This window comes from Lissotriton vulgaris, chromosome 8, assembly GCF_964263255.1.
Source record: "Lissotriton vulgaris chromosome 8, aLisVul1.2, whole genome shotgun sequence".
NCBI lineage: Eukaryota > Metazoa > Chordata > Amphibia > Caudata > Salamandridae > Lissotriton > Lissotriton vulgaris.
Window position 1 is genome coordinate 554,223,965 of NC_141696.1, and position 25,818 is coordinate 554,249,782.

The 25,818-nt window shown below is 44.0% G+C and overlaps 1 protein-coding gene across 1 annotated transcript in view; it reads left to right on the forward strand.

Moving 5' to 3' along the window:
• The window catches only part of NALCN (sodium leak channel, non-selective), a 2,672,759-nt gene that overhangs the window by 1,793,210 nt on the left and 853,731 nt on the right, over positions 1–25,818 (forward strand). The window contains exon 14 of the mRNA XM_086934370.1: positions 24,075–24,149. Within this exon, the coding sequence (XP_086790496.1) occupies positions 24,075–24,149 (75 nt within the window). The remainder of the gene's footprint in view (positions 1–24,074; positions 24,150–25,818) is intronic.

A 25,818-nucleotide genomic window follows, 5' to 3' on the forward strand; every position in this document is an offset into this window, starting at 1 on the left:
TTAAGAGAGTGGGACTTCCTGTTATTATTGTGTACCTTTACAGCATGGTCTTAAGAGTTGTGTATTTGAACTTGATAATTAATTTAAAATAAACCTTCTTAAACTTGGCTACCGATTCCTGATTCACACTGTGTAGCCAAATGGGTTGCAATCTTAATTGAACTTTGATTGAATATAAATGCTTACTCCCTTCACCTCACTGTGGGGTTAAAAAGGTGCATCAGAGGGCCATTGATAAACAGGTGGGCCCAGGAAACACTGTATCAAATCTGGTAGCCTGTTTGGGTGTTTTTTTCACTGACATCAGGGTATCAGGGTGTCCTATCTATAAATTGCGCAAGCCCAGTCCAAACCTCAAAAGCCCATGGCTCGCTCGAAGGAGTGATGGAGTTGCACTGGTTCAGAAATTACTTGAAGCAGCGGAATAGTGTGAATATTATTAGGATTGTGTATTGCAATTGCTTAGATTGTGGTCGTTTGAAGTGGCTGTGTGGTGTTATGCAGAGATGATTAAAGTTGATGTGTGAATGTGGCACTTAATGCAGAGAAGTTGAAGTTTTTATTCAGTCCGTCGTGGCCTAATATCTCAGGATAAAAGACAAGTCAAGTTTCAGTGTAGAATAAACTGGGTGTTGTTGTCTGCTGTGTTGTGGTGCTGGTTGTGAGATGTCTTCTACAGTATTATGTAGATAGGAACCTTACCTGTGTGGCTGTGAGACATGCTTGGTATAGCTGATCTTAGTGCACATGGAATAACTATATCAATCCACGAGTCGAGAATTCACTTGACCTGAATGATAGAGTGGGTTGGAAAGTGTTGTTCTGAAATGCCTCTTGTTTATAAGAATAATTCTAATTTCTTTAGTTAACAAAGTTAGCTGTTGAAATTTTATGCATTTGTTTTGCTTAGATATATTAGAACATGCTCAAGAGAAATTGTAAAGGTGTGAGCTGCTGCAAGGAGTGAGATGGATGTCACAGTGTGCCATGTTGGTATAGGTTGGTTGGTGTAGAGCAGCGCACAGATTGGTTGAATAAGTCATAGAGATCAGCACTGGTATTGGTTGTGATCGCTGAACGGATGATTGTTGGTGAAAAATCATTTCCTAGTTCTAACAAAAGGCAATTTGTGAATATTGCAAATTTTGATAAAAAATTAAATTCCTCAAAGCCTTACAAAGCTTAGTGAAAAGTGATGTGACTGTGCCTGTTAGAAAGGAAGTGGAGGCACCACCCGAAGGTATGGCATGTCATACTATGGCAATAGATGTGGATCTTCACATGTATCTGGCTCACACAATGGCATAAGATCACTGAAAAAGATGGTCCTTTGACATTTCCTCATTATCGGTCATTTAATTTGAGAATTATTGAGCATTTAAGGAGGATGCAGTATGAAATGATGCGGCCTCCTAGACCTACACAATACAAAGCACTTAAGTCCTGGGAATGTACAGCTCATCTTAAACAGAGAGAGAGATAGAGATAGAGATAGAGATAGAGAGAGAGAGAGAGAGAGAGAGTGAGAGATTTCACAAAAGAGTCAAGAAAGCCATACACACTTGTGCATATGCTAGATGAGATGCAGAACAGAAAGGCTGGAGAACTGACATGATTGAGGGGGCTAGACTATATCCTGCATTGACAAGTGAGAAGGAACGGAAAGGTAAATGCAAGGATTAGAAAAAGAATAAAGAGACAGATGACCCAGAGAATACAGCGGAGGACAGTGAAAGCGACTCAAATGATAATTTTATAAATGATTATTGTTAAATCGTCCACCTCCCTACAATGATGCAGAGACTGGTGTAGCAAGTAATATGCCTATAAGTGAAACCTTTGATTGCCTACGCCACCATTAAATGTAAATCCTAATCCGATGGGGTAAAATTCAGGGATGACAGCCCCTTCAACTTCACATGCTTTAAATGCCCCAGACACATTTACTGTTCTTGTCCCAATTGGCCCGGTAGTTGCTTTGTATAAGCTTGGAGTAGCAGGAAAAACTACACATACTTTGGTTGTTCCCACTGGAACGAATGCTGCAGCTAGTAATTCAGTCCGCACAACAATGAGACCTATTCCTCAGACTCCTATGTTATAATAATAATAATCCACATGTGTAAAGCGCACAATCACCCGTTAGGGTCTCTAGGCACTGGGGGCCATCAGGAAGATTAAGCAAGCTATTGCCCAGAGTCACATGATGCTGGGCTAATCTGCCACCGGTGCCGGGGATTGAACCGTGATCCCTAGGTTCCGGAGTCAGTCACCCTAGCCGCGGTGCCACACCTCTTCCAACATAAGTGAATATCTCATGTGCAGCCAGTCCAGACCATACATTGAGTCAAACCCTGTTTTACTTGAGCAGGAGGTTTTCTTAAACATTATCACCCTTTTTCAAGCCGAGCACAAATGCCCCATCGATGATGAATTACAGTATCCCTCGGGCAGAAATGCCTATGGGAACGGCAACTTCTGACATGTCTCTTTTGAATTCAATGCCTGGGTTAAGTAGAGGTACCTATAGTGGCGAGATAATCCTTAATACCCCAGCAGAAAAAACAGATATTTCTGCCAGAGAATTTGATGATTGGCTTAGAGGTATAGATGAACTGACAAGTAGTGGAAATCCTAGAATAAGTGGGACAACCGCTAAAGCCTCAGAGAGAGAAAATAATGAATGTGGCTAAATTGAAAATAGAATAAGAAAAAATGATATTGGGACACTTTTAAAAAAAATATTATTCAAGACATGATTCAACAATCATACATCAACAACTATACTGATGCACCTTATACAAACCTATGCTACTCCCAGGCCTACAACATCTGGCGATCAGAGAATTGTACAGTAGTTGCTTGCACTTCCCCCCAGTCATTCCTGCCAGCCACCCCATTATCCGGATCCTGTCCCAAATCCCAGTTGTACTAACATCTCTGCCAGTCCCGTCTCTCTCCAGTGTTTGAGTGTGCACCTCCATCTTTACCCACATTAAACCCTTATCCCCAGTCACCCCAGATTTTCTCAAATTTCCGCAGGTCCCCTCAGATATTGGGACTTTTGATTTATCACAACTGAATGCTTACCAGGATGATGAACTAATGTTCCTGTTTAAAGATATTGCCGGACGTGCAGGACAGGCTCATGATGACAGATTGTCTGAATTGGCTCAAAGATACAGAATTGATATACAGACATCTCAAACCGTTCAAAGAAGTTACAGGCTAAGCTTTAGTGACAAAGATCTTGCAAACATACATCCACCAGGAATGAAATTACAGATTAGGAAATTAATTGTATATGTTTGAAAGTAGAGTGAATTCAATAAATGGGAAAGTAGATGGTAAAAAAAAAGGAACCAGAGAAAGTTAGGGTACATATGCCTCTGTCTGCAACAGAGGAGGAAGAGGAGAATGTACACATGTTCCCATGAGAGAAGTGCCTGGTGGAGGGTATGTTCGTATACCATGGAGCAAGACTGATCTTGCATCATTCACAAATGTTTTTCTGAAATTGAGAGAGAACCCAGTGGAATGGTATAGACAGGTTGACCGATTTGTGAAAACATCAAAAGTTTCTGAAAGGATTGCAATACTGTATTTGAAATTATGGTTTCAAGTAATCTTTGGATAGAATGCAAAGTTTCTGGGGATTGTCTGACGTGGAGCCGGGGGGACATCTTAAAGCCCATGCTCCGTCCCCACCGGTAATGAAATAATCAGGTGAATATATTTCTGAAGACGAAAATCTCCCCTAAAGTGATTGATTGGGTTAAGATTGACAGAATGACCTGAGTCCAAAGAGTCATTACATGCTTACTATGAGAGATTGCTGCAGGCATTTAAACAATTTAGTGGGACAGAGATCATCAAGGCAAAGAATATGGGATATTCTGTTTACAGATTTGTTTATGGGTTGATGCCTAAGGTTAGTTCCATGATTCAGCAGCATTTGATTTGTTGGCAGAATAAGCCCATTGATGAAATCTTGAGATATGTAAAGTACTGCAGCGATGAATTGGAGATGAAACACAAGAAATTGAAAGAAATATTAATTAATGCTAGCACAAATTAAGCCTTATCAGGGAGGTAGGATTAACAGTTTGTTGAGAATGTTGGTTCAATGCAGGGAGGGTATCATGCCAAACCACGTTCCTGACTTCTGAGGCTGCCACTGACAAATGTAACTCACACCTAGGACTGCTGCCCTTTGTCACCCTAGACACTTTAAAGCCAAACCTGTGAAAGGGGAAAGTTAGACAAAGGGGATTTCAACCACCCACTGCAGGCACAGCTTATAAGAATGGCACCTTCAGAACCTGAACCAGAAGAAGGACTTCCCTGTTGTCTGAAGAAGGAGGACTGCTTGAATTGAAGTCAGGCTCCCCAGAAGCAACTCCAATGGTCAGTTGGATGACCTCTTGTTAAACACCTTGGCTGCTATGGGTTTTCCCGCTGGGTGCTGCAATATCAAGATTTCCATTATTCATGACAAAGCTAGCTCGTCATAAGCACAGGGCAGGTAACACCCATGACAAGCTGGCTTTGTCATCAGCACTGAAGGGGTTAAGATATGAAACACAACAAGCTTCATGAGAGGCCTTCCTGCAACTGCCCAGCCGAGCAGTACCGACTGGACCTGCCTGAACCATGGTGCTGTCCTCTGCTGGGATGAGTCCTGATCCCAAAGATGTGCCCCAAAAGTGCCCTTGACTGGCATCAGAGTGTACTCCTCCTGCCTCAAGATCAACTTGAAGGTGAAAATCGAGAAGCTTTGGGCTCCTCGTGAGCAGAGTGTTTGAGCCAAGTAACATTCATCCACAATTCCGGCAACTCGAAGCTCCAGTGATACCCATCTCTTCATTTCAGGGATGACCGCCCCCGAAAGCAACGACAGGCGTGTCTCCCACCAATGCGAAGATCCAGAAATGATCTGTCCTCATGCCAAACAGTAACCTCCTGCATTGGCCAGCAACACAAAGGTCCAGCTGCGACTTGCTCCTTGTGTCAATATTGACATCCTTGAGGCCCACGTTAAAGCAAAACTCCAGCTTTGGCTCTTTCACGTGGACTTGGACTCTGAGAAGGTAAAATCTCCATCACAGGAAACCTGGTCTCTGTATCCGAAACTGCACTCCATCACCGTCGGCTTGAAATTGTGACTTTGACCAAAAAACTCATAATTCCAGTTCTACTGATTAGGTTTTTAACATTTTGGTGTAACTTTATATATTAAAATGTACTAAACTTTTCTAAATTGGTTCTGGGTTTTCCTTGTGTTGTTTTCACTTCAATACTGTTTGATGTTTGAGTGCTGCATAAATGATGTACACATTGCCTCTAAGTTAAGCCTGACTACTTTTATGCTAAGCAACCAGAGGGTTAAGTACAGAATATTTAGTGGCTGCTGTGGTTCACCCTGAAAAGGAGTGTGTTTGTTAATTAAGTCAGGCTTATTTATTTGGGAATTTGAAATGCGCACAGCTATGGGTTTCCTGGCACAGGACAGACGCAGATAGGGTGTCCCAGGACAAAAGATCTAAAGTAGTAATGAATTGCACTTTCTAAGATTGGAGACAGAGAGTTCCACATTTAGGACTAAGGTAGGTAAAAGTGCAGACGTTCATGCTGGTTAGATGGAACATTGGCACAGAAACAAAGCATGTCTTGAGGATCTCAAGGATCCAGTAGGCTGATATGAATTTTCAGTTCCTGAATGTATCAAAGTGCTAAGCCATGTTTGGCCTTGAACATATAATACAGTGTCTTAAACTCAGCGTGTTTAGGGACCTTGAGGCAGTGCAGTTCCTGAAACAACTAGGAGAGTGAAGCATATTTCGGTAATCGAAAGAGCAGCCTAGCAGCAGCATTTCGAACAATCTGCAAGTGATGGATCAAAGTCTTATCCACACCCAGGTACCGCAGATTGCCATAATCTGATCTGGCTATGACTCGAGCCTGAATTACAGTTCCTTGAACCGCTAAGGAATTAACCAAAGAATCTTTTTTCATCCATTTAAGGACTGAAAAACAGGTGGCAGTAACCTTAATCATCTGTGGTTTCATAGAAAGCTTATTGTCAATAAGAAAGCCCAGATTCTTTACCTTAGTAGATGGGGTCGGCAGAGTCTCTAAGGATTCTGGCCAGTGTCTCAGGCTGCAAAGAGAGGTGTTGTTACCATTAAGCTGGAGTGCATTTTTATTAATCTATGAGAAAACTTTTCTCAGGCCCAGGTTCAACAAAGATAGGTCGTGGTTCTGAGCCAATGATAAAGAAAAAATATTCTGTGTGTCATCGGTGTATGAAAAAAGAGTAATAGATAAACATGAGAGAGAGCAAGGTTTTTTTTAGGGGCCTGTCCTGTCCCCAAGTGTAATATGAAAAAATCAATGTGGACTAGGCCACTGTATGCTTAGAATATGTGTGGTTATTCTAGGTCACTTGTAAGCTCGGCCTTACGGCTGGACCCAATTGGTCTTGTTTATAAACCCCTCACACACCAACCTGGTTGGTGTCATGCTTCATCATCGGGGTCCAACCAGGCAGCCGAATGCTGCCTGGTTGTGCTTCCACACCTGACTACAGCAGAGCGGGTGTCGTGCAGTTGTGTGATGTGGATGAAGGTGAGTGATTAAAAAATACCTCTGGGGATCCTTACCTACTATTTTATTCTTGGCGGCCCAGGGTATCAGTTAAATGTATGTGATGCAACTATAAATAGTAAAAATATTACTCTGAGTTGGCTTTATGTGATGTAGTCTACATGTTTTAGGGCCCAGGGCCGGCCCAAGGCATGTGCAAACTGTGCACCTGCACAGGGCCGCCAAACCCGAGGGGCCGCCACGACGACCGACCGAGCCGAGGATCGGATTCGGATCTATCACTGTGGCGGCCCCCTGGCAGGATTTGGCGGCCTCCGACCGGGCAATGGCTTGGCAATGGCAGCGATGGCGCGCGTGAGCGCTCTCGTTTACAGTCAGTTTGAGGAACTTTGGTGGCTCCTGCAGCACGTGGGGCCAACTCGTGATGGCTCTCGTTAGCTGCCTCGTGGTGAATATACATTTTGCAGTGGCAGAACAGAGCCTGCCTGAAAAACGTGGGTGTCGGGTTTGTGCCAAACAGCTCCAGCTGCAAGTTGCAACCTCTTGTGCCGGCAATGTGAGCAGAGTACTAAAACACATAGATATTCTGTGAACCTTCTAAAATGAAAAAGGAAAGAATAATGCATTTGACATACCCCCGCATATTTTCCGGCTACGCTTAGAATTGCCGGTACTTTCTCTTTCAAAAAACCGGACAGTACCGGGCCATTTAAGCACTGACTGATGGTGAAAAAATGTTCAAGACTTTACACGCAATGGTTACTTGGTGGTAGCTTTAGGTTGTGACTAATACATTTTTACATTCAATGTATTATAATTTCTTGTATTTTATGTATTTGAAACACAATGTTTCATCACATTTTAGGACTAAAGGCTAAGATCCTTATTGGAGACATTTTAAATGGAAGGCCAGAATTTTATCTTAAGACACTCTGGTCCCAAGTCACAAAAATGACGCAGGACGTTTGCCGGGAGGGTGAGGATGTAATGTGGTCTCTACTGCTCATCCATTTCAAGAGTGACTGGCGCGCAGGTTCTGCAGTCCTGAATTTAATGTGAATTGAGCCAATAACGTCCCAGGGTTGCCCGACTGCCCAATCCTTAGCTCGCCAGAAGTCCCTTGTTTGCGTCTGTTGGATTAATGGAAGGACAGCGACTGCACACTAGAGATAATAAAACAGAAAAATAAAATACGGCTTCAGGGGCGTAGCTTTGAGTCAGGATGGGTGTTTGGAGTGTGTGACACCACCCAAATACAAGTATTCTTGATATGGTAGTCGTGTCTGGGGCCCCTAAGTTGGGTCTGTTGTCTCTGTCAGTTTCTCTAACGGGCCAAGAATAGAAGAGACAACAGTGACCTAGGGGTAGGAAGTGTGGGGTTGTGGGGAATCTATCTGCTCCAGATTTTGGAGTGAAGGGGACATGGGGGACAAGGAACAGGGGACACGGAGAGTAGAAAAGCTCCTGCGCACTTCTACTGTTGACAGGGCCATCGAAGCGTTAAAACGCTACCACTCATGGTCCTGATTTCGACCTACTAACCTGCCTTCAGTCGGGGTCGGATTTTTACATTAATGCCTGGGGCCCGAGGAGCAAATTCCTGAGGCCAGATGTAGGACCTTGTTTTTCGGGTGTGGGGCAGGCAATCAAGTCAAAAGAAGAAACAGTTAGCGGTGTGTAGGAAACAGGAAATTACTTCATGTGCTGAAGTGTTTTTTCTCACTGTTCGCTGTATTGGCCAGATTACCTCATTTCGGTATTTAATTTTTTTCATTCCCGGGCTAGGCATAAGGAATATTTTCGTTCCTGGAGTGGGCTGTTGCTCACTGTTCGTGTGTCACAATGCCCTCCTCCTCCTAAATTGTATCGTTCTGAGACGAATTCGGAAGGGTAGGAGCTGCCGCAGGTACTGGTCAATCATCTAACGACTTTTCTGGACGTATTATTAGTAAAACACCTTCCTGAGCTCCGCCCTGTCCGGACCCCCTCTTCCGGGGGCCCCCACCTACACTCCCTGCACAGGGCCACCATGAGCCTAGAGCCGGCCCTGTAGGGCCCGATGTAGGTAAATCTAATTTACCACTTCTAAAATACCGAATCATACCGATTCGGTATTTAAGAAGTGGTAAATTAGAGGGGGGGGAAATGTAGGTAATTCTGATTCGGTAAATACCGAATCTGTAAGATTCGGTATTTACTGATTCTGTAAATACCGAATCGGTATCCCCCATTGATTCCTATGGGCCTTGAAGCCCATAGGAATCAATGTGGAATACCGAATCGGTATTTACCGATTCAGTAATTACCTATTCTTGCCAGGGTGCAGGGGGTGTCACTTTGACACCCTCTAGCACCCCAATTACAGGCTTGTGTGCCATGTGGCACACATACATGCCCTATGGGCATGTCTGTGTGTCACATGGCACAGGTGTGCATGCACAGATGTGCATGCACACCTGCATTCGGTATTTTACCACCCAATTGGATTGGGTGGTAAAATACCGATTCTTAAAGCCCTGTGGCACTCTGACATGTGCCAGCTACATCTGCATTTACAGATTCGGTATTTTACCGAGTCTGTATTTACTGATTCGGTATTTTTACCGAATCGGTAACTACAGAATCGGTAAAATACAGATTCTGTAAATGCATGCCCCACATCTGAAAACCCTAATACCGGTCGGAAACGGCCAAAATCGTCCATTTCCGACCGGTATTAGGGCTCCTACATCTGGCCCTTAGTCCCTTGAACAATTTGGCTGGACTTTCGTCAGGACCAGGAGAAACGTGAAGTGAGTGGCAAAAGTGGTGCCACAGGTGATAGTCTCCAACACACACGCTAAGGTGTATGGAAAATAAAAATTAAAAAGGAGTGTCTATTTACTTACAGACACTTGCTGCTTGCGAGAAAAATCTTCGCTATAGCATACTGCTCCAGGGATTCAGGGCGCGGGGGAGAGGAATTCCCGGTACCTATTTGGTGGAGAATGATCCTCTGCGAGTAACCTAGTTCGGGTCCCTCGGCGTCCCGGCTGGTCGGGACGCCGAGGGACCCGAACTTGGTTACTCGCAGAGGATCATTCTCCACCAAATAGGTACCGGGAATTCCAAGAAAAAGGTAAGCCGTTTTTTACAGAAAATGTGCAGGTTAAATTGCTGGCATGCACCATTTGAATATCACACATGAAAGCTTGGTACTTTGAATAGTCCATCAAAAGAAACCTAGCAGATAGCTTGTTTTACTGAATCAGTTCATTCAATATTGATTTTCACATATTCATAAATAAAAATTTCAGTCAAAAGGTTATGGACACCTTCTTGAGGTCTGCTGATTGACAAACACTTTTGAGGTGACTTTAATAATAAAGTATTAAGCAGGAAGTTGTGGGAATCTCTTATTTAATAATTGAATAATCACAGCTGCATAATGTTCTCTCACAAGCTGTCCATTTTCCAAAACTATGTGCAAATCAGTTACAAATACTATGAGATTTGTGACCTGCTTGTATTGTACTCTTCACCGACTCTGCTATCTTTAGTCTATAATTGGCTTCTCACTGGTAGACCGAGAATGGGAGCTCATCTTCACGCTGGTCTCTCCGATGATATTGCATAGGTTGTTGATGCAGCAAGTGGCCGTAGTGCTGATTTCAAGTATAGTTACATTACACGCAGCACATGCTGAGCTACATTTCTTGGTTACTGTGATCCCAACTAAGGCAGGTAGTGTAAACATACTTGAGATTAGCAGTACTATCAATCTGCTGCAGAACCAACCTATATCAAACACCTGGGAAATACTGGATAGGTAGTAGTTTGTTTAGCCTGCCAAATGAAAAATTTGTAGGTGGTAAGTTTGGCGGTGTATGGTTCTTTTGCCTCTTCAATGTATTTGAGACGCTACTGTCTTTACAACATTCAGGGATTAAGCTTTAAATATGAAGCACAGATGAAAACCAATAGTTATTCTCATGATTTAGATTGTTAATAAGGCTGCGAGCTGTGAGAGGGGGTGTTATTGCAAGGAGATTGCTCAAGGTATGGTTGAAAGCTGATAAGGAGTGTTGATGACATTTGCACCATCACTAGGGAATCTGGGGAGAAAGACCAATAGGATCATCTTTTTGTTTTCTGTAATAAAAGGATGTCCATTATCTGTCAGTGACTAGGTGTAGGATACTGAGTTTTTGTTGCATTAGTCCCACCACTTTTTACCTGGTATTTGATGCAACTTTGACTGAAGTGCACTGAGTTCCTGCTAATCAATTCCGCAGTGCCAGTGTTCTTTCCTCAAAAACTGTACAATTGTTCCCCCAATGGGCAATATCTTTAGCACTCTCTATAAGTCCCTAGTAAATGGTACCCTTGGTACATAGGGCCTGAGGTACTAAAGAGGGTCCCCAAGAGCTGCAGCACGAATTGTCCCATCCTAAGGGACCCCTCACCAAACTCATGCAAGACTGCCATGCAGGCTGCGTCTTTTGGTGCAGACAAAAGTGAAAACATGACATGACACGCATCCCTGTGTGCCATGTCCTCTAATAAGGCATGTAACATTTATAAATCACCTATACAGCAGGCCTTACAGCCCAAAGGTAGTGTGCCTTATATTACTTATGTGGTCATATCTGCATGAGCAGATATGTCCCTGTGCTGGTCCGTTCCATTATTGCCAGTACCAGAGAACAAGGAAGCCATTTTAAAACGTGCTGGACACTGGTGAAAACGAGATTCCCAGCTACATGATGGCTTCACTGAAAATAGGGATGTTTGGTATCAAACATCTCATATTCACAAATCCACCCTGATTCCAATAGTGTATTTGTAAATATATGTGCACAGAATGCACCATAGAGGGGCACCCTGAAAACCTACCAACCTCTGGTGTGTTGACTGACTGGTCCCTGCCAGCCTGCTACTCAAGACAAGTTTCTGACCTCCCAGGGTGAGGGGCTTTGCTCTCCGGAAGACAGACACAAAGCCTGCTCGGTAAGAAGATGTTCACACCTCATCCCACAGGTTTACCAGCTGATTAGTATTCTAAGGCAAGGGAGCTTCAAATAAGTCACCACCTTTGAAATCCAAATCTGGCTCCACTCTCTGGAGAGGAAGCCTACCCCTTTGTCCAGAGCCCTTTGGTACCTTGAAAGGTAGGATAATTAGCTAGGGAGATAGGCGTGCCCACCCCCAGGCCATCTTTTTGATGACAAACTTAGGAACTCTGGGACAGAGTTATGACCCACTTCCCACAGAAATTGGTCATATAGGCAGTGCAGTGACCCCAGGGGTAGGCAGCCCATAGGCTACTCCCTACACTCCTCTAACACCCACAAATTCAGTATTTAGGGGAGCCCCTGGCACCAGAAAAGCAGATCCTGCTGACCTGAAAAAAGAAGACCGATGTGAAGAGTTGAAAGAGCAAGAACAGGAAATTCAGCAACTGACTTGGTGCCAACCCTGCCGGCTGGCCTGCTGACTTTGATAATTGTACCAAAAGATGCCTTGTCCTGCAGCTGCTGAGTCCCTAAAGCCCGGAAGACCTGCCAGCACCCAAAAACCAACAAATCCAGTCAAGCTGTGGACCTGCTTCCCTGCATCCTGCAGGCACCCAAAGAGACCTGAGAGGACTTTAAGACCAAGAAAACCCGACACCCAAGGACACCACTGCACCTGTTGCACCAAGCCTGTGTTGAAGTGGGCCAATGGTGCCAGCTTGGTCCCCTAGCCCTCCATAAACTAAGTCCACTCTGATATTGCATCTGTGGTCACCCCAATGTCACCTGCAGCCTCTGCATGCAAGCCCCCTCTACTGCGACTGCTCCTGGTAAGGAAAACCCAATGCCTAACAACATTTCTGCACCTGTCGCCCCTGGGCCGTGAGGAAGAGAACCAGAGGTGTCCATACATCCTGAGCATCGTGAGGCCTGAGCCCCCCATTTGTTCAGCCCAACTGACCTCCGAGTCAAATCCTGAAGCCTCTTTATGTGAAGACCGATCCCGATGGACTAACATTGAGTACCAACACTGTTTTCCACCCCTGCAACCGGCCACCCTAGTGCTGCAGGTTGTGTTTTGCTGGTGCTGCCTTGGACCTTGCCCACCATTCACCTTAACTCCTGGAGATGGGTGCAGTACGTCGCTGTACTGTACCTGAATGCGGTACTTGGTCTTCCTCCCATAGGATAACATTGCAGTTTATGAAATTTACACTGTCGACTTTTTAAATGCAAAAGTATTTTTATTGAAAAGTGTACTTACATGATCGAACTGGCTTTGGTACCTAAATATATATAAAGATGCATGGTATATTTTTAAATTGGAGTGGATTTCCTTATTGGGCCAAGTGCATCATTCATTGACTAGTGTGTGTATTTGCAGATGTCTTCCATTCCTCTCTAAAATGCCTAAGGCTGCTCAACCACACTAACCCCTAGAAGAGCACCTTGGGATTACTAGGGCAAGCCCCTGTCCACTCATAAGTGAAACCCTGGACTCTTTGCACATTATATCTAATCTTGATATATCATATAAAGAGTTTGCTTCCCACACTAGGGTTTATCAAGGTCTAGCTTTCCTTTGTTTAGGAATTCTGAGCAAGACAGGGATTCCAGGGTGGGCTGTCCAGTCCACAAGATCTTAGGTTACACTGGAGCTATGGGCATATAAAAAACACGTCAAAATGTGGCCCTGATGGTGTGTGAATTCCCCTTTGACTAGAGATAAGTTAAACATCACTGGCTCCTTTAAAGCAGTGTACGACCCTTAGAGGATTGTTCTAAACCTCATAATTGTTTAGGGTGAAGTCACCTATACATTCTCTTATATATGCAGAGGCTTTAGATGAGGCTTCAGGAGAATGACCGATGAAGAACAAGTCTTAAGGTCAGTTTTGAATTCACAGAAGAGAACTTCATCTGAGAAGACTCTGTAAAAGGGTCTAAGTTTGACATCAATATTTTTCTTATAGATAATGGTCACCTCTACCCCAACCTTGTTGGAGCACTTGAGCCTAATTATATTGTAGTTTATGAAGTGTCTAAAGCCAGATCTCAGTAAGGCAGCCTAGGTCAATGTCATATGATTCACAGAGTTCGACAATCTGAAGGCGGTGTTTAACTGATGACCTCTCCTTACATAGAATCGCTTTGAGACTGCATGAGGCATTGAGATCAGATAGACTGGGAAACGAGAATGAGAAAACTTTATATAGGGTGCTATTGTGGTAGAGATTTTCAACCTTTGTTAATATCAGAAAGAATGTAGAAAGGTGCAAGTAACTATCAAGTAATCGTTATTCGGTTTTCGGAACAGAAACCATAAAAGATATATACATTAAAATCAGATAAGAAAAATATTTTACAAAAACACATATCTATATTAAAAAGGTAAACAGTTACCATTACCCAAGCAAACCGAAAGACCCTACTGCGCAAAATTCATTTGTAAACAATACCTTTGTATGAATGAATATGAAACAGGAACCACAAACAAACTAATACAGACCAGCCATTCAATTAAGAAAAAAAAATGCAAATCTAACCCAGGAGCCTACACTTCTCATTGTAAAATGCCTTGTGCATATGCAAACACAGATATCACAAAGTGCAAATATGATCCCAGGGCTTGATTTAATCAATTCTCAACACTTACTATGTTTATGTTAACAAGGTATCATAAAGTGCCCTGTGTATTGTGCAAGCATAATCTCAAATCATGGATATTTGCAACCTTACCACATATTACATGGACAGTTATTTGCTTATTTCCTGGCTAAATTTCACAAGAGAACAGCAGCAGAAACACATTTGTAAACCATCATACAGGTGTGTATTGTCTGAGGAAGCTGTAAATAAAACATGGCTGGTCTGCACCTTCTAGTATTCAAGAACTTGAGTAGCAGTATTAAACACACTTTCCTGGGCACAATGTATAGCGTACAGAAGAAGATGAAATGTAATAATGTCTGGTTAGAGGATGAGTCACAAGGGCAGAGTTCTATTTGGGCGTCACTGTAGGCATGGCAAGGGTATGCAATCAAAATGAGGGCTACGCCAAACCTAAACCTAGTCAGATTGAATCTTTGCATATGTGGAAGTGAGAAGGTAAGGTATGGTTCCATAAATTCTGTGGTGACAAGGGGGTAATACTCCCTTACCCTCATCTTACCCTTTTCTGTCTGTTGTTGTTCACGTGCAATTAGGAAATCTTGTTTTAGATGGAGGTGATGGCCATTGGCAGAGGATTCTGATATCGATCCTCTCTCCCTAGTATCTCAGCCAGGTAATGTTCTGAGCTTTATCTAAAAGCATACAATCATTTATTATGGTTTGATTAAAAAAAGGTTTCTTTTTTAACCCGAATTGCTCTCCATTGCTCAACATTGATGGTGCAAGTTTAATTCGATCCTCTAGGGGCAGTATACCTAACTCCTTATGACACAGGGTTGAGGGGACACTGGTTGGGGCTTACAAAAGTCTTCTAAGGAATGAGTTTTCAGTGACATGAAGGTTACACACATTACAGTATCCCCAAACTCCGGCTCCATATGCAACCGTGGAAGCACAGCGTGCTGTATAGACATTAACCATGGCATCCAAAGGTTTCGACCCCAGCTTCTTGTCAAATCTAAAAATGGCCTTGGTAGATTGATCAAATCTTGACTTTCTAATCTTAGTCAGGTGTAACCATGTGCCTTCCAGGTCGAAGAGTATCCTGAGGTAGGAGAAAATTGGAATTTGTAGGAGTTTATGTCCATCAATATGAAGTGTTTTTAAAATAGAACGGGCCGTCCCCACTACCATTACATGTGATTTGGCAGTAAGTGTTTTTAAACTTAAATCAGTCATAAATAAATTAAATCTATGTAGCAGTTTTTGTAGGCCAACTGCCGTTCTAGATATTAAAATGATATCATCCGAGTACAGTAAGGCTGGTAGTCTCCTAGTCTCCAACCTCGGTGTATCTGCCTACCCTGCATTTAGATGTTCGTCAAGGCCATTAATATATAAACAGAACAAATATGGGGCCAATAAACAGCCTTGCCTCCCTCCACGTTTCATAGAGATTGGGTCTGTAAGTTCTCCATTTACCCCATATCTAACAATCCCTGTAACACACATCTTGGCTAAGAAGTGTGCCATTACAAGTTTAATACCCAATTTGAGCATTTTTACCCAAAGCTTTCCTCTATTCACCCAGTCAAATGCTGAGGATACGTCAATAAAACCTAATTGGAGGGTGCCACTCTTCACCATTGTGTATTTAGACACAATCAAGCGGAGATTGAGGCATTGTCGCACAGCCACAATACCTTGTCTGAACCCATACTGCACATCAGAAAAACAACCCTTTTCCGTCACCAAAGCCTCCAACCATTCGGGAAGTATCCTGCCCATGATCTTGCTTGTGGTGTCAATCAATGAGATTGACTGGTAGCATCTGGGATCTGCTCTACCACCTTTTTAGGTCTCGCCTAGACGAAAGCAAAAGCGAAGCTTTTGCTGTCTATGCGAGACAACTTATGTTGCCGCTTTTCTGGGAATATTGTGGACATCAGACTGTTACGAGCGTCTCCTGCCGGAGATTTGTGCTCGTGGGCGCGCTTTGGCGCCTTGGCTGCTTGTTGCGCTTTCATTCAGGTCTAACGTGCGCGTGTCAGTTTCGCTTTCATTTATGTGAAAACGTGCTCGCACTCTACAGCCCCCGAAGCCACACCGCATGTGAGGATTCCACAACGCGGAAAAGGCTTGAAGGAAACGTGCTGGCACTCACCAGAGAGGTCGGCTCGGGCCCCGCCGAGCAGCAGGAGGCAGGCGGTGATCAGAAGCGGCGGCTCTATGGCGTCTGTCTGACTGCCGGCACGTGCCCCCTTTCAGCCTCCTATACAAAGCGAACGCGGAAAAGGCTTGAAGGAAACGTGCTGGCACTCACCGGAGGGGTCGGCGCGGGCCCCGCCGAGCAGCAGGAGGCAGGCGGTGATCAGAAGCGGCGGCTCCATGGCATCTGTCTAACTGCCGGCGCGTGCCCCCATTCGGCCTCCTATACAGATGCGTAACATAACAAGGACCAGTGCGTCCCTCCTACGAACTGAGCGAGCGCGTGCATGCCCGCCCCCCGCAGAAAGAGAGTACGGACAAGGACCCGGATCTAATATCAGCTGCGCACGACCCCAGCCTGAGAACAGCGAGCAGACCAGGGCCTTGGAAGTAGAAGGACAAGGGCCGCGGGGCCGCCTTCGCTCGTGTATCGCTTTGTGTGAGCACAGAGGCAGTCTACGCTGCAAGGTAACAGTGAGTATTCCCAATATTCGGCGTTGCTTTGGGGGTGCCCAGACACTCGTCTCCCAAGCTCGGGTGTCTTTTCGCCGCAGCTCAGGGCACTGCTTACACTTTTTATTTTCAGTGCGCACTTTGATTTTTTTCAGCAGCCCTGCATCCCTGTGCTATGGCAGTAGCCGCCGCATACACCGTGACATGTGCAGAGACGGCGCCACACCGTGACATGTGCAGAGACGGCGCCAGGTCCACACTCACAATCTCCTCACTGCAAAGGGTATCATTTTTTATTTAGTTATTTCTTTAATGCGTTTTTATATAGCGCGGACTTTACCCGAAGGCGTCAGAATGCTTCACAATAGGAACAGAACTGATACTTGTATTACTACTCGCTACTACTTTTCCTTGGTGAACACGTCGCCAAAAGCGCATGCCTTTGAAAAGAATCCCACACTTCCCAGTCCCTCCACTGTGCTCTGACAGTGATCGTAAGATAGCTCAGCGGGCTGTGCGCCTGCCAGGGTAATCCAAGTCAGAGATTGTTGGATTTCCAGCTGGCTCTGCTCAGCAGCTCAGACTTCCAGTCTTCACAGGTACCTGAAATGGTAATGCATTATTAGCAAGCACTTGAGCCCACTTTAGTTTGTTGTGATTTAGGTGTGCATGAATAGTGATGGCGTGCAGAATGTGCGTGTTGGTGCTACGAACAGTGCACGGCCCCTGCCTGCTTGGAGTATCACAGCGCCTCCTCTTGGCCATAGGCAGGCTCTTGTGTCGTGATGTTTGTTACATTTCCGTTGGGCAAGCGAGGTGAACATGAAGGACAGGCTGTTCGCTCACGGGGCACTCCCCACCAACTGCTTAGAACTCTACAGAGGAGCTGTGCAAGTGGAAAGCAGTTCGAACGGTGTGCTCTTGTGCAAAGGAAGAAATGCTCCGACAGCCCGTGTCTGGAAGGCCATTAGGACAGGGGCGGAGTCAGACACTTGTCAGGCGAATCCCTGGTGCCTTGTATCAGAACTCCCACGCAGATGCCAACAGTTATTGCCGAAGCCTTGGTGAAGAAAGGGTGTGCCCCAGTGGCAGACTAAGTTCAAGTCTGCGATCGCTCTCCTTTTCTCTCTCTGTGTTTCTCTCTCTCTCTGACTGTCACTCTCTTTTTCTTTTCTATCTCCACTTTTGTTTCTCTTTTTGTCCCTCTATAGTTTCTCTATCTCTTTAGCCCCTCCACTGTCCCCTCGCTTTCTTTCTCTCTCTCTTGCCCCTTCTCACCATTTTATCTAACTCTCTCTCTTGATCTTTCTATTACTCACAACCTCTCTTTCTTGCTAGCTCTTCTCCATTCCTCTTTCTAAATCTCTGCCCTCTCCTTTCTCCCATCCGCACAAACAAACCGATGCGCTAAAGGCCAATAAATTAGATTTATTAAGATGTACTTGCATTTTCTTTAATTCGACAGAATCTAGCCTATGAGCTCCTCATTTACATAAAGTACAAGCGCCGGATTTTATTCGACTGGAAAACTGTTATGGCAGCGGGTTTCAGTGGACATAAATCAAATGCAATAATGTTGTTGCAGTTTTGTCCTGCTTGAGCGGACTTTGAAGCAGAGTTAAAAGTATTATGCCTCACAAACTGCACTGCCTAGCAGTGGCTGCGCCTCCTACATTTGAATGACAGGTTTGCGAAATTACGTGATATTCCCCTTGATAAGGAGGAGTCAGGTTGGGCAAAGTACTGTGAATGAAAGAAATCGACTCATGAGTGAGGCTTTGTTATTATTTATTGCTACCATAAACTTTTGAAAAATGTCAAAAACATATTCTGTGACGAACGCTGGACCGGTATTAGCTACAATAGAATTTAACACAAGTTAGTGCACCCGGAACCAATCCAGTGTGACACGCCAGTTACCAGGACGTGCTGGAGGTCTTATGAACCTTGTAGATGGATCTGGAAGTCTGCACAGAGATGGACCATTGACAAAGGTAAGTGTTGGTTGCATTAGCATAACTCCAATTCTCTCTCTTCCCCTCTCTCTCTCTCGCTCTTCCCCTCCCTCTCTCTCTCTCTCTTCCCCTCCCCCCCTCTCTCTCTCTCTCTCTCTCTCTCTCTCTCTCTCTCTCTCTCTCTCTCTCTCTCTCTCTCCCCCCCTCCCTCCCTCTCTCTCTCTCTCTCTCTCTCTCTCTCTTTCTCCTCCCCCCCCTCTCTCTCTCTCTCTCTCCTCCCCTCCCCCCCAGCACGGAATACAGTACAACTGTGATCACAAAATTCTTATGCACCCTGCAACGCAGGGGATTTACAGGAATCCAAACATCAGCGTAAAGTACTCGAACAACGATGACGTCTGTCTTATAAATGTCACAAAAAGATGTTAATATTTCAATTCTGTTCTTGGATTTTCGTGAAAATACAACACATATTGCATTACAAAAGCTATAGGTGTCACATTTGTGAAAGTTAAAACTATTGGCATTGTAAATGACAAAGCTATTAATTTCGGTATTTTTAAAACCAACGCATAAATAAAAAATGTCATTTACAATACCATTAGCTCAAACTTTCCTAATGCGAGACCTATTGCATTGCAAATGCTTGTTTGAATATGGTACTACATTGGCTGGTAACCACAAGCTTAGGGTGCCCTCAATAACTACACTTTCCCAGACATTCGTGAGTAATAGTGCCCATAAGTCAGGATTATCTGAAAAAAGGTCCGCCGGTACCCCAAGCCTTTTTCTCGTGTTATATTCAAGTGCAGTTTTAGCCTCCATATAGGTAGGTGGGGCTATCTTCATTCATTTTCTTTCAGAAAAGACAAGATTTTTTCCTTACACTTGCTTCATGCAGTTTTCCTCAATGTGTCTTGCCCGATGTCCTCATTTCTCTGCTTAATAGCCTTTTTAATAGTTGTGTCTGCATAGTTTTACCAACCCCCTATCCTTGGGCACCTGAATCAGGGCTGGTATAAGACATCTGTGGGTAATCGAGCAGTTTCTATCAAACCACCTTTGTTGCTTGGAATCTCTTTTCTTACTATGGATTGTTGGGAGATCACTAGTTGCATGACATATTTCCTCAAATGCCCTCAGCATGTCCTTTGGATTAAGGTCATCATACAGACAAACTAGGACTATTCCCCTACATTTTTTCTTTTAACAAATCCTCTAAGATAATGTTAGAATCCACTGCTGCCCACCTGCGTAAAATCCCCTTGTTTTCGTTGTATAATATTGGAGTGAGAGAGAGAGAGTATCTATTTGCTATTTGTTAATTAACATGTCAAAAGATAGGGTTAAGGGGTAATGGTCACTTAAACCCATTTGCAGAATTGTAAAACCAATAGCCTTAGGTTTATAGTGATATGAGAGTGCGATAAATTCAATGAAGCTACCTTGTCCTCATCTCATATTTGAAATGTGATCTTTATTAAGGTGAGGGATGAAATATTCCAAATGGAATTAAAAATATCCCTGCAGGGGGTGTGTTTAAAATGCAGGGACATTTTGTTGTCACAACCTGTCAGACCACAGACCATTGAATCTGACAGTGGACATATTCTTCAATTAACCCCTTCGATGCTCATGACGGAACGGTTCCATCATGAGGCACAGTGGAGCTGTGCTGATGACGGAACCGTTCCGTCATGACCACACCCATTATCATTATACTCTAGCACCGGAGGGGAATATGTGTAGCAGCGATGAGGTTAAGATCACCCACCCAGATTACTAAGAACTCAGTAGTAATCTTGCTCAAACATTTGCTAATAGTTGTTTCTAGTGATGCAGCTATATCTACGTGATTCATGTTAAAGTTGTCGTGATATAAGTTAACAACAACTAAAAGCAACTTCAGTTCAAACGTGATAATAATAATTCGGTAATAAAGTGAAACTAAGTGAATTCGGTTGACCTTTTTCCAAAAGGTGGTTGAGCTTAGAGTTAGTAGCCCACCTTTTTGATGACCTCCTCTAGAGAATCCCACTGGGGTGCAGATTGAGAAAAACCCATCTATATGAATTGTTTCTCTTGTCCAAAGGGCATATTTACAAGAACTGAAGCATTGGCATTGATGCGTCAGATTTCTTGTGCCTGCAGCAAATGTCCCAATGACACCATGGATGCTCTGCATTTGTAATACAGTGCTCCATGGCGCAAGAGTTCATGGATGCGTCTTAAACTCTGATGCAGCTGTTGGTGCTAAAGTAATGCATTGCTGGAGTTGGCCGTAAGACTGACGCAACTCCACCAATGTGTCAGAACATAGAGGTGAATCCCATGTTAAAAGCCCTGCATTAATCCTTCTGCCTGGTTTGAGACTGTCACATCGTAGAGTGAAGCAGGGAAAAGTTGTAGATTTCACTGCGTGAATTCTACGTGGCTTTTAGTGTGTGTACGCCTACTCTGCATACATTAAACCTGGCGCAGGTATAATGTGACGCAGGCCTCTACGAACTGAAGCATTGGGCCCAATTCATCAGTTTGTAAATTTAGCAATGTGAAGCACTGATAGCGCTGCCGCTCCATCAAACAAAATGACGATGCAGCGGCGCTAGCTCCTTCTAAACATGCCCTCAAATTTCCCGTAGGCAAATAATGTTATATGACATAATTAGGTTGTTCCGCTCAACATTTTTCACCTTTTTTAAAAGACTGGCCACATTCCAACACATGCATTTAAAGTCAAACTAAATATCAATGGTAAGTAATGGATATTTTGTAAGAACCAATGTATCAAATAATGTTCTGATACATGTAGCTTCAGTAAGGGAAGTGTTATTACTGTTATTAGGCAGCTCTTTTGCTATGGAAGAGATAGCTGGTATTATATATCTGCCTCTTGAAGCACACATTCCTCCTCCGCTGTATCACCAGATCTTGAAATTGAACTGTTCATTGCGGTATGGTTAATCCTAGAAAACTATCGCCCGTCAGTAGAGTAGTTTGATGGCATGCCCTTAGGTTCTCCGTATTGCGGGTCGTGTGTTAAGAACAACCCTCAGTGGGGCAGTCAATCATCTTGATCCAATGGCATAAAGCGTTTGCAGGTTTCTCAAATGGTTTGAGTACGGGTAGTCTATTAATGTGAAATGCATTTCCCCTTATGAGATCTGGCTTATAGAAGAAACCCAAAGGTGCTAGCAAGACACTTCCAGAGGTACAATTGATCCATGACAGTTTTTCCAGTAGAGATACAGCAACAAATCTGTTTTTCAAGTGTATAATGATGCAACCCCCAGGGCCATGTTTTGGTTGATAACTGATCCAATGCACCCTCTGCATATTAATTACTTTAAAAAAAAGAGATTTGCAGCTATAGAGGTCAATGTTTCTTGCCAGGCAGTGTATCGCCTTATTTTTCAGCTGATCAAAATCCTCATCTTGGCTGTATGTAAAGGTGGTGCATTTGTTTAGAGCTATAACCAGTGGGGTAGCTTCAGAAGGCAGCTGGAGAATGATTTCTGTTTTTGGCAGAGACATCAAGAACCCCTTATTAGCGCACTCCACATTGTGGGGGAGAGGCAGTGCTATAAGCGCAGTGATAGTGCCTCCCCCTTGCAGCAGCTGTGAGGTTACAGAGTACCCTGGGACAGTGAGTCCCAACAGGTTTTAGAAGTAGCTTTGGCTAATGACTGGTCCAAGTAACTCATTGTGGTCATAGATTGCTGGAGTTCTGGCCGGCTTACAGTTGGTTCCCAAAATGTGTAGGGCATAGCCAACTGTAGAACAGATGGTTTCACAGGCAACATCTTGGATAGTGGATGGTATTCAGGTGCGGGCAAGTGCAGACAGCATCCCTCCAACACACTTTCACAGTGCCTGTTACATGCCAACGCCAGAATTGTGACTAAATAGTCACCACTGAGTCTGCATATTGGAAGCAAAAGCTCACTGGCTCTGCATGTTGAAAACCAAAAATATGGTGAGCGAACACAAGGTGGTACAGATTTGCTGAAATTTATATGTGTATGGATACAAATATTCACTCTAAATGCTGAAAAAAGGATTACAAAACATATTGTGAAGTCAAAAATATGGCAGTATTTCTCAGAGAAAACAACAGTCATCTTAACCCCTTCGGCACTGCACAAATTCTCCTGCTGTGCAGGAGAATTAATAAGTGGGCGGGATTCGGATGGTCCAGACGCCCACCATGTCAGATGGCCAGGGGCCGTCCTGAGCACAGAAGAGGTTAAAACAATTATGAGGTTTTGTGAATGTACTGTATAATAGGACATCATCGAAAGTTGTACATTTTAGGGTGCAATAAAAAAAAAAGTAATGTACGAAACCAAGACATTTCAATCTGACATAATGTGTGGTTCTATGTAAATTGTTCTAAACATCACCTTACAGGAGTATGGGTCAAAATACCTTATATGTGTATAGCCATAATGAATGAGTGTCATAACACTTGTGCAATCATTTGTGACTCCCATTTGTTAATCTAATTGGCAGCAGGTTGGTGAGTAGATTAGTTGAGTTATCGCTGATAAGGACACAGTAGACCTCGAAATGTTTGTTAATGTTGCTGGTACGTGTTGATTATTTTAATGGGCACTGGACTACGTGTCAAGTTTGTTTCTCTCTGTCCAGCATTTACTTGAACATTATGTTAGCTTGACAACAAAAACAATAATTAGTGTTTTTGAAGAAACTATGGTCTTAGGGGCCATATTGGGTATGTTTTTTATTAGTTTCTAAGCAATGATTAGCCAACTGCCGCACTTGATTTATGATCTCAGGGTATTATCGTCCGTGAAACACAGTTTTTGTGTGAAGAGACCTACAGGCATACCCTCTGTTCAAAGTCCATGTTTATGCCAAGTTTGACTGGGTACAACTAATGAACCACCAAGCTTCTTTTCAACTTAACTTTAAAATTCCATATCCTCACCATTTGAGTGATGGAATTGTTTTGCAAAAACATTGTATCATGCATATCACCAAAGCCAGTGAATTCATTGACAATTGTTTTAATTCTGCACTTCTCAATGTGTTATACTGACAGTTTCTAATACTGTCTGTGGTATGATCATAATTATCCACTTACCACATCTTTTGGTGCGAGAGACAGCCAAGTTGTGTTGTTTCATGATTTGTGTGACCTTTGTAACTTATATATTGTAATAGAATACGTTTTTTTGGCAAGTCCAAACAGAGAGAGAAATAAATTATCTTTATATTTCAGATTCTGCTAAGCTTGTTTGTGGCTGTCATCCTGGATAATCTGGAGTTGGATGAAGACCTTAAGAAACTTAAACAGGTAAAAATTTCTGCTCAATGAAAGTAAAGTCTATTTTACGCTGCAATTCAGCTGACTTTTATCACGTCACTGCACGTGGGAAGGAGACTGGAAATTCGCCAGATATAATTCAGATATCTAACTATAACTTGCACCCCGTCACGCCCTGCTTTTCACCTTGGATATTACATCACTCATTTTTTTTTAAAACACCCCTCTAGGCAGGCCATATCTCTCCCGGAGCGCCCGGTAGGACAGCATTTCCCCATTTTCATAGAGGTCTCCTATTACTTGGATCCCTTCCTGCTCCCAGCCCTGCAATGGTGTCCAATCACCTCCATGTGGTAGCGCTGTGGCCATCCCCAGCGGGATTTCTGGTGCATAGGGATGCAATACTCCTGCTCTACGCTGAGAGCGGTTCCATCATAGCCTCAGTGTCTTCTCCTCCAAAGATAGATCCCTAAAAATCAACTTTTATTGCATTACTATAAAGGAGAGGACATGGCGAGGAACCCCCCTCCCTCTGGAATGCTCCGGACCCCTGAATTCCTTGGCCACTGCTTGTGTCAACACTTGTAATACAATTCAAAATCAGGTACCGCTAGCCCGCCCTCAGCCTTAGGCCTGATCAGCGTCGCCTGTGCCACTCGTCCGCGACCCGACCCCCACAGGAATCCCACTATCAGTGATTTCAACAGCTTAAAAATCGAGCTAGGGATCCATATCGGCAGCGTTCTGAAAAAATATAAGAGCCTAGGCAGCGTCACCATCTTTAACAGTGCTATGCGGCCTGTCACAGACAATGGGAGCGTGGCCCAAAAAGCCATACTCCCCTTCAGTGCCCTCACTCCCCTCCCAATGTTACCCTCCAGCATGTCAGTAGCACTGTGATAAACATGTACTCCCAAATATGCTAGGCAAGTTGGTTCCCATCGAACTTCAGTAGGTCCAATGGGGGAGGCTCTCCAGGCCTCATCGGAAACAAGCATGTTTTCAACCATTTTACCACAGCCCCGATATATCTCCAAATCCCGAGAGCAAGCATGCTGCGCCTTCCATCGCTCCTTCCGTATCATCCAGAAACATCAACAAGTCGTCGGCATATAGCAAGATATATTGCCTTTCCCCCCGTAGCACAGGCCCGGGTAATCCTCACCCAGCCTGGCCTTCGCCGCCAGCGGTTCTATAGATAAAGCAAACAACAGGGGGGAGAGCGAACATCCCTGCCTGGTCCCCCGTGCCACCGGGTACTTGGAGGATATCAGTGATCCAACCCGAACTCTCGCAACTGCTGATGTATCTAGCACTCTTGTCCAAGTCACAAAATCAGACCCTGTCCCGAACTTTTCCAGCGTTTTATACAGGTAGCGCCACTCTAGGCTATCAAATGCTTTCTCGATATCCACAGACAGCACTACAGGCTGTGGTGCCCCAGGCTGTGCATCCTCTAAAATCCTTATCAATCTCCAAACGCTAAGGTAGGTTTTCCTGGTTGGTAAGAAACCAGCTTGATCCTCATGGATCAATGTGGTCATATGCTGCAACAGGCGGTTTGCCTGTATCTCACTCCAGATCTTATAATTCATTGTCAACATTGACAATGGGTGATATGAGACCGTATTCGTCCCCGTTCGTCCTGCCTTAAATAGTGGGATCACAAGCGCTTCTCTCACAGAGCCAGGGAGACGCC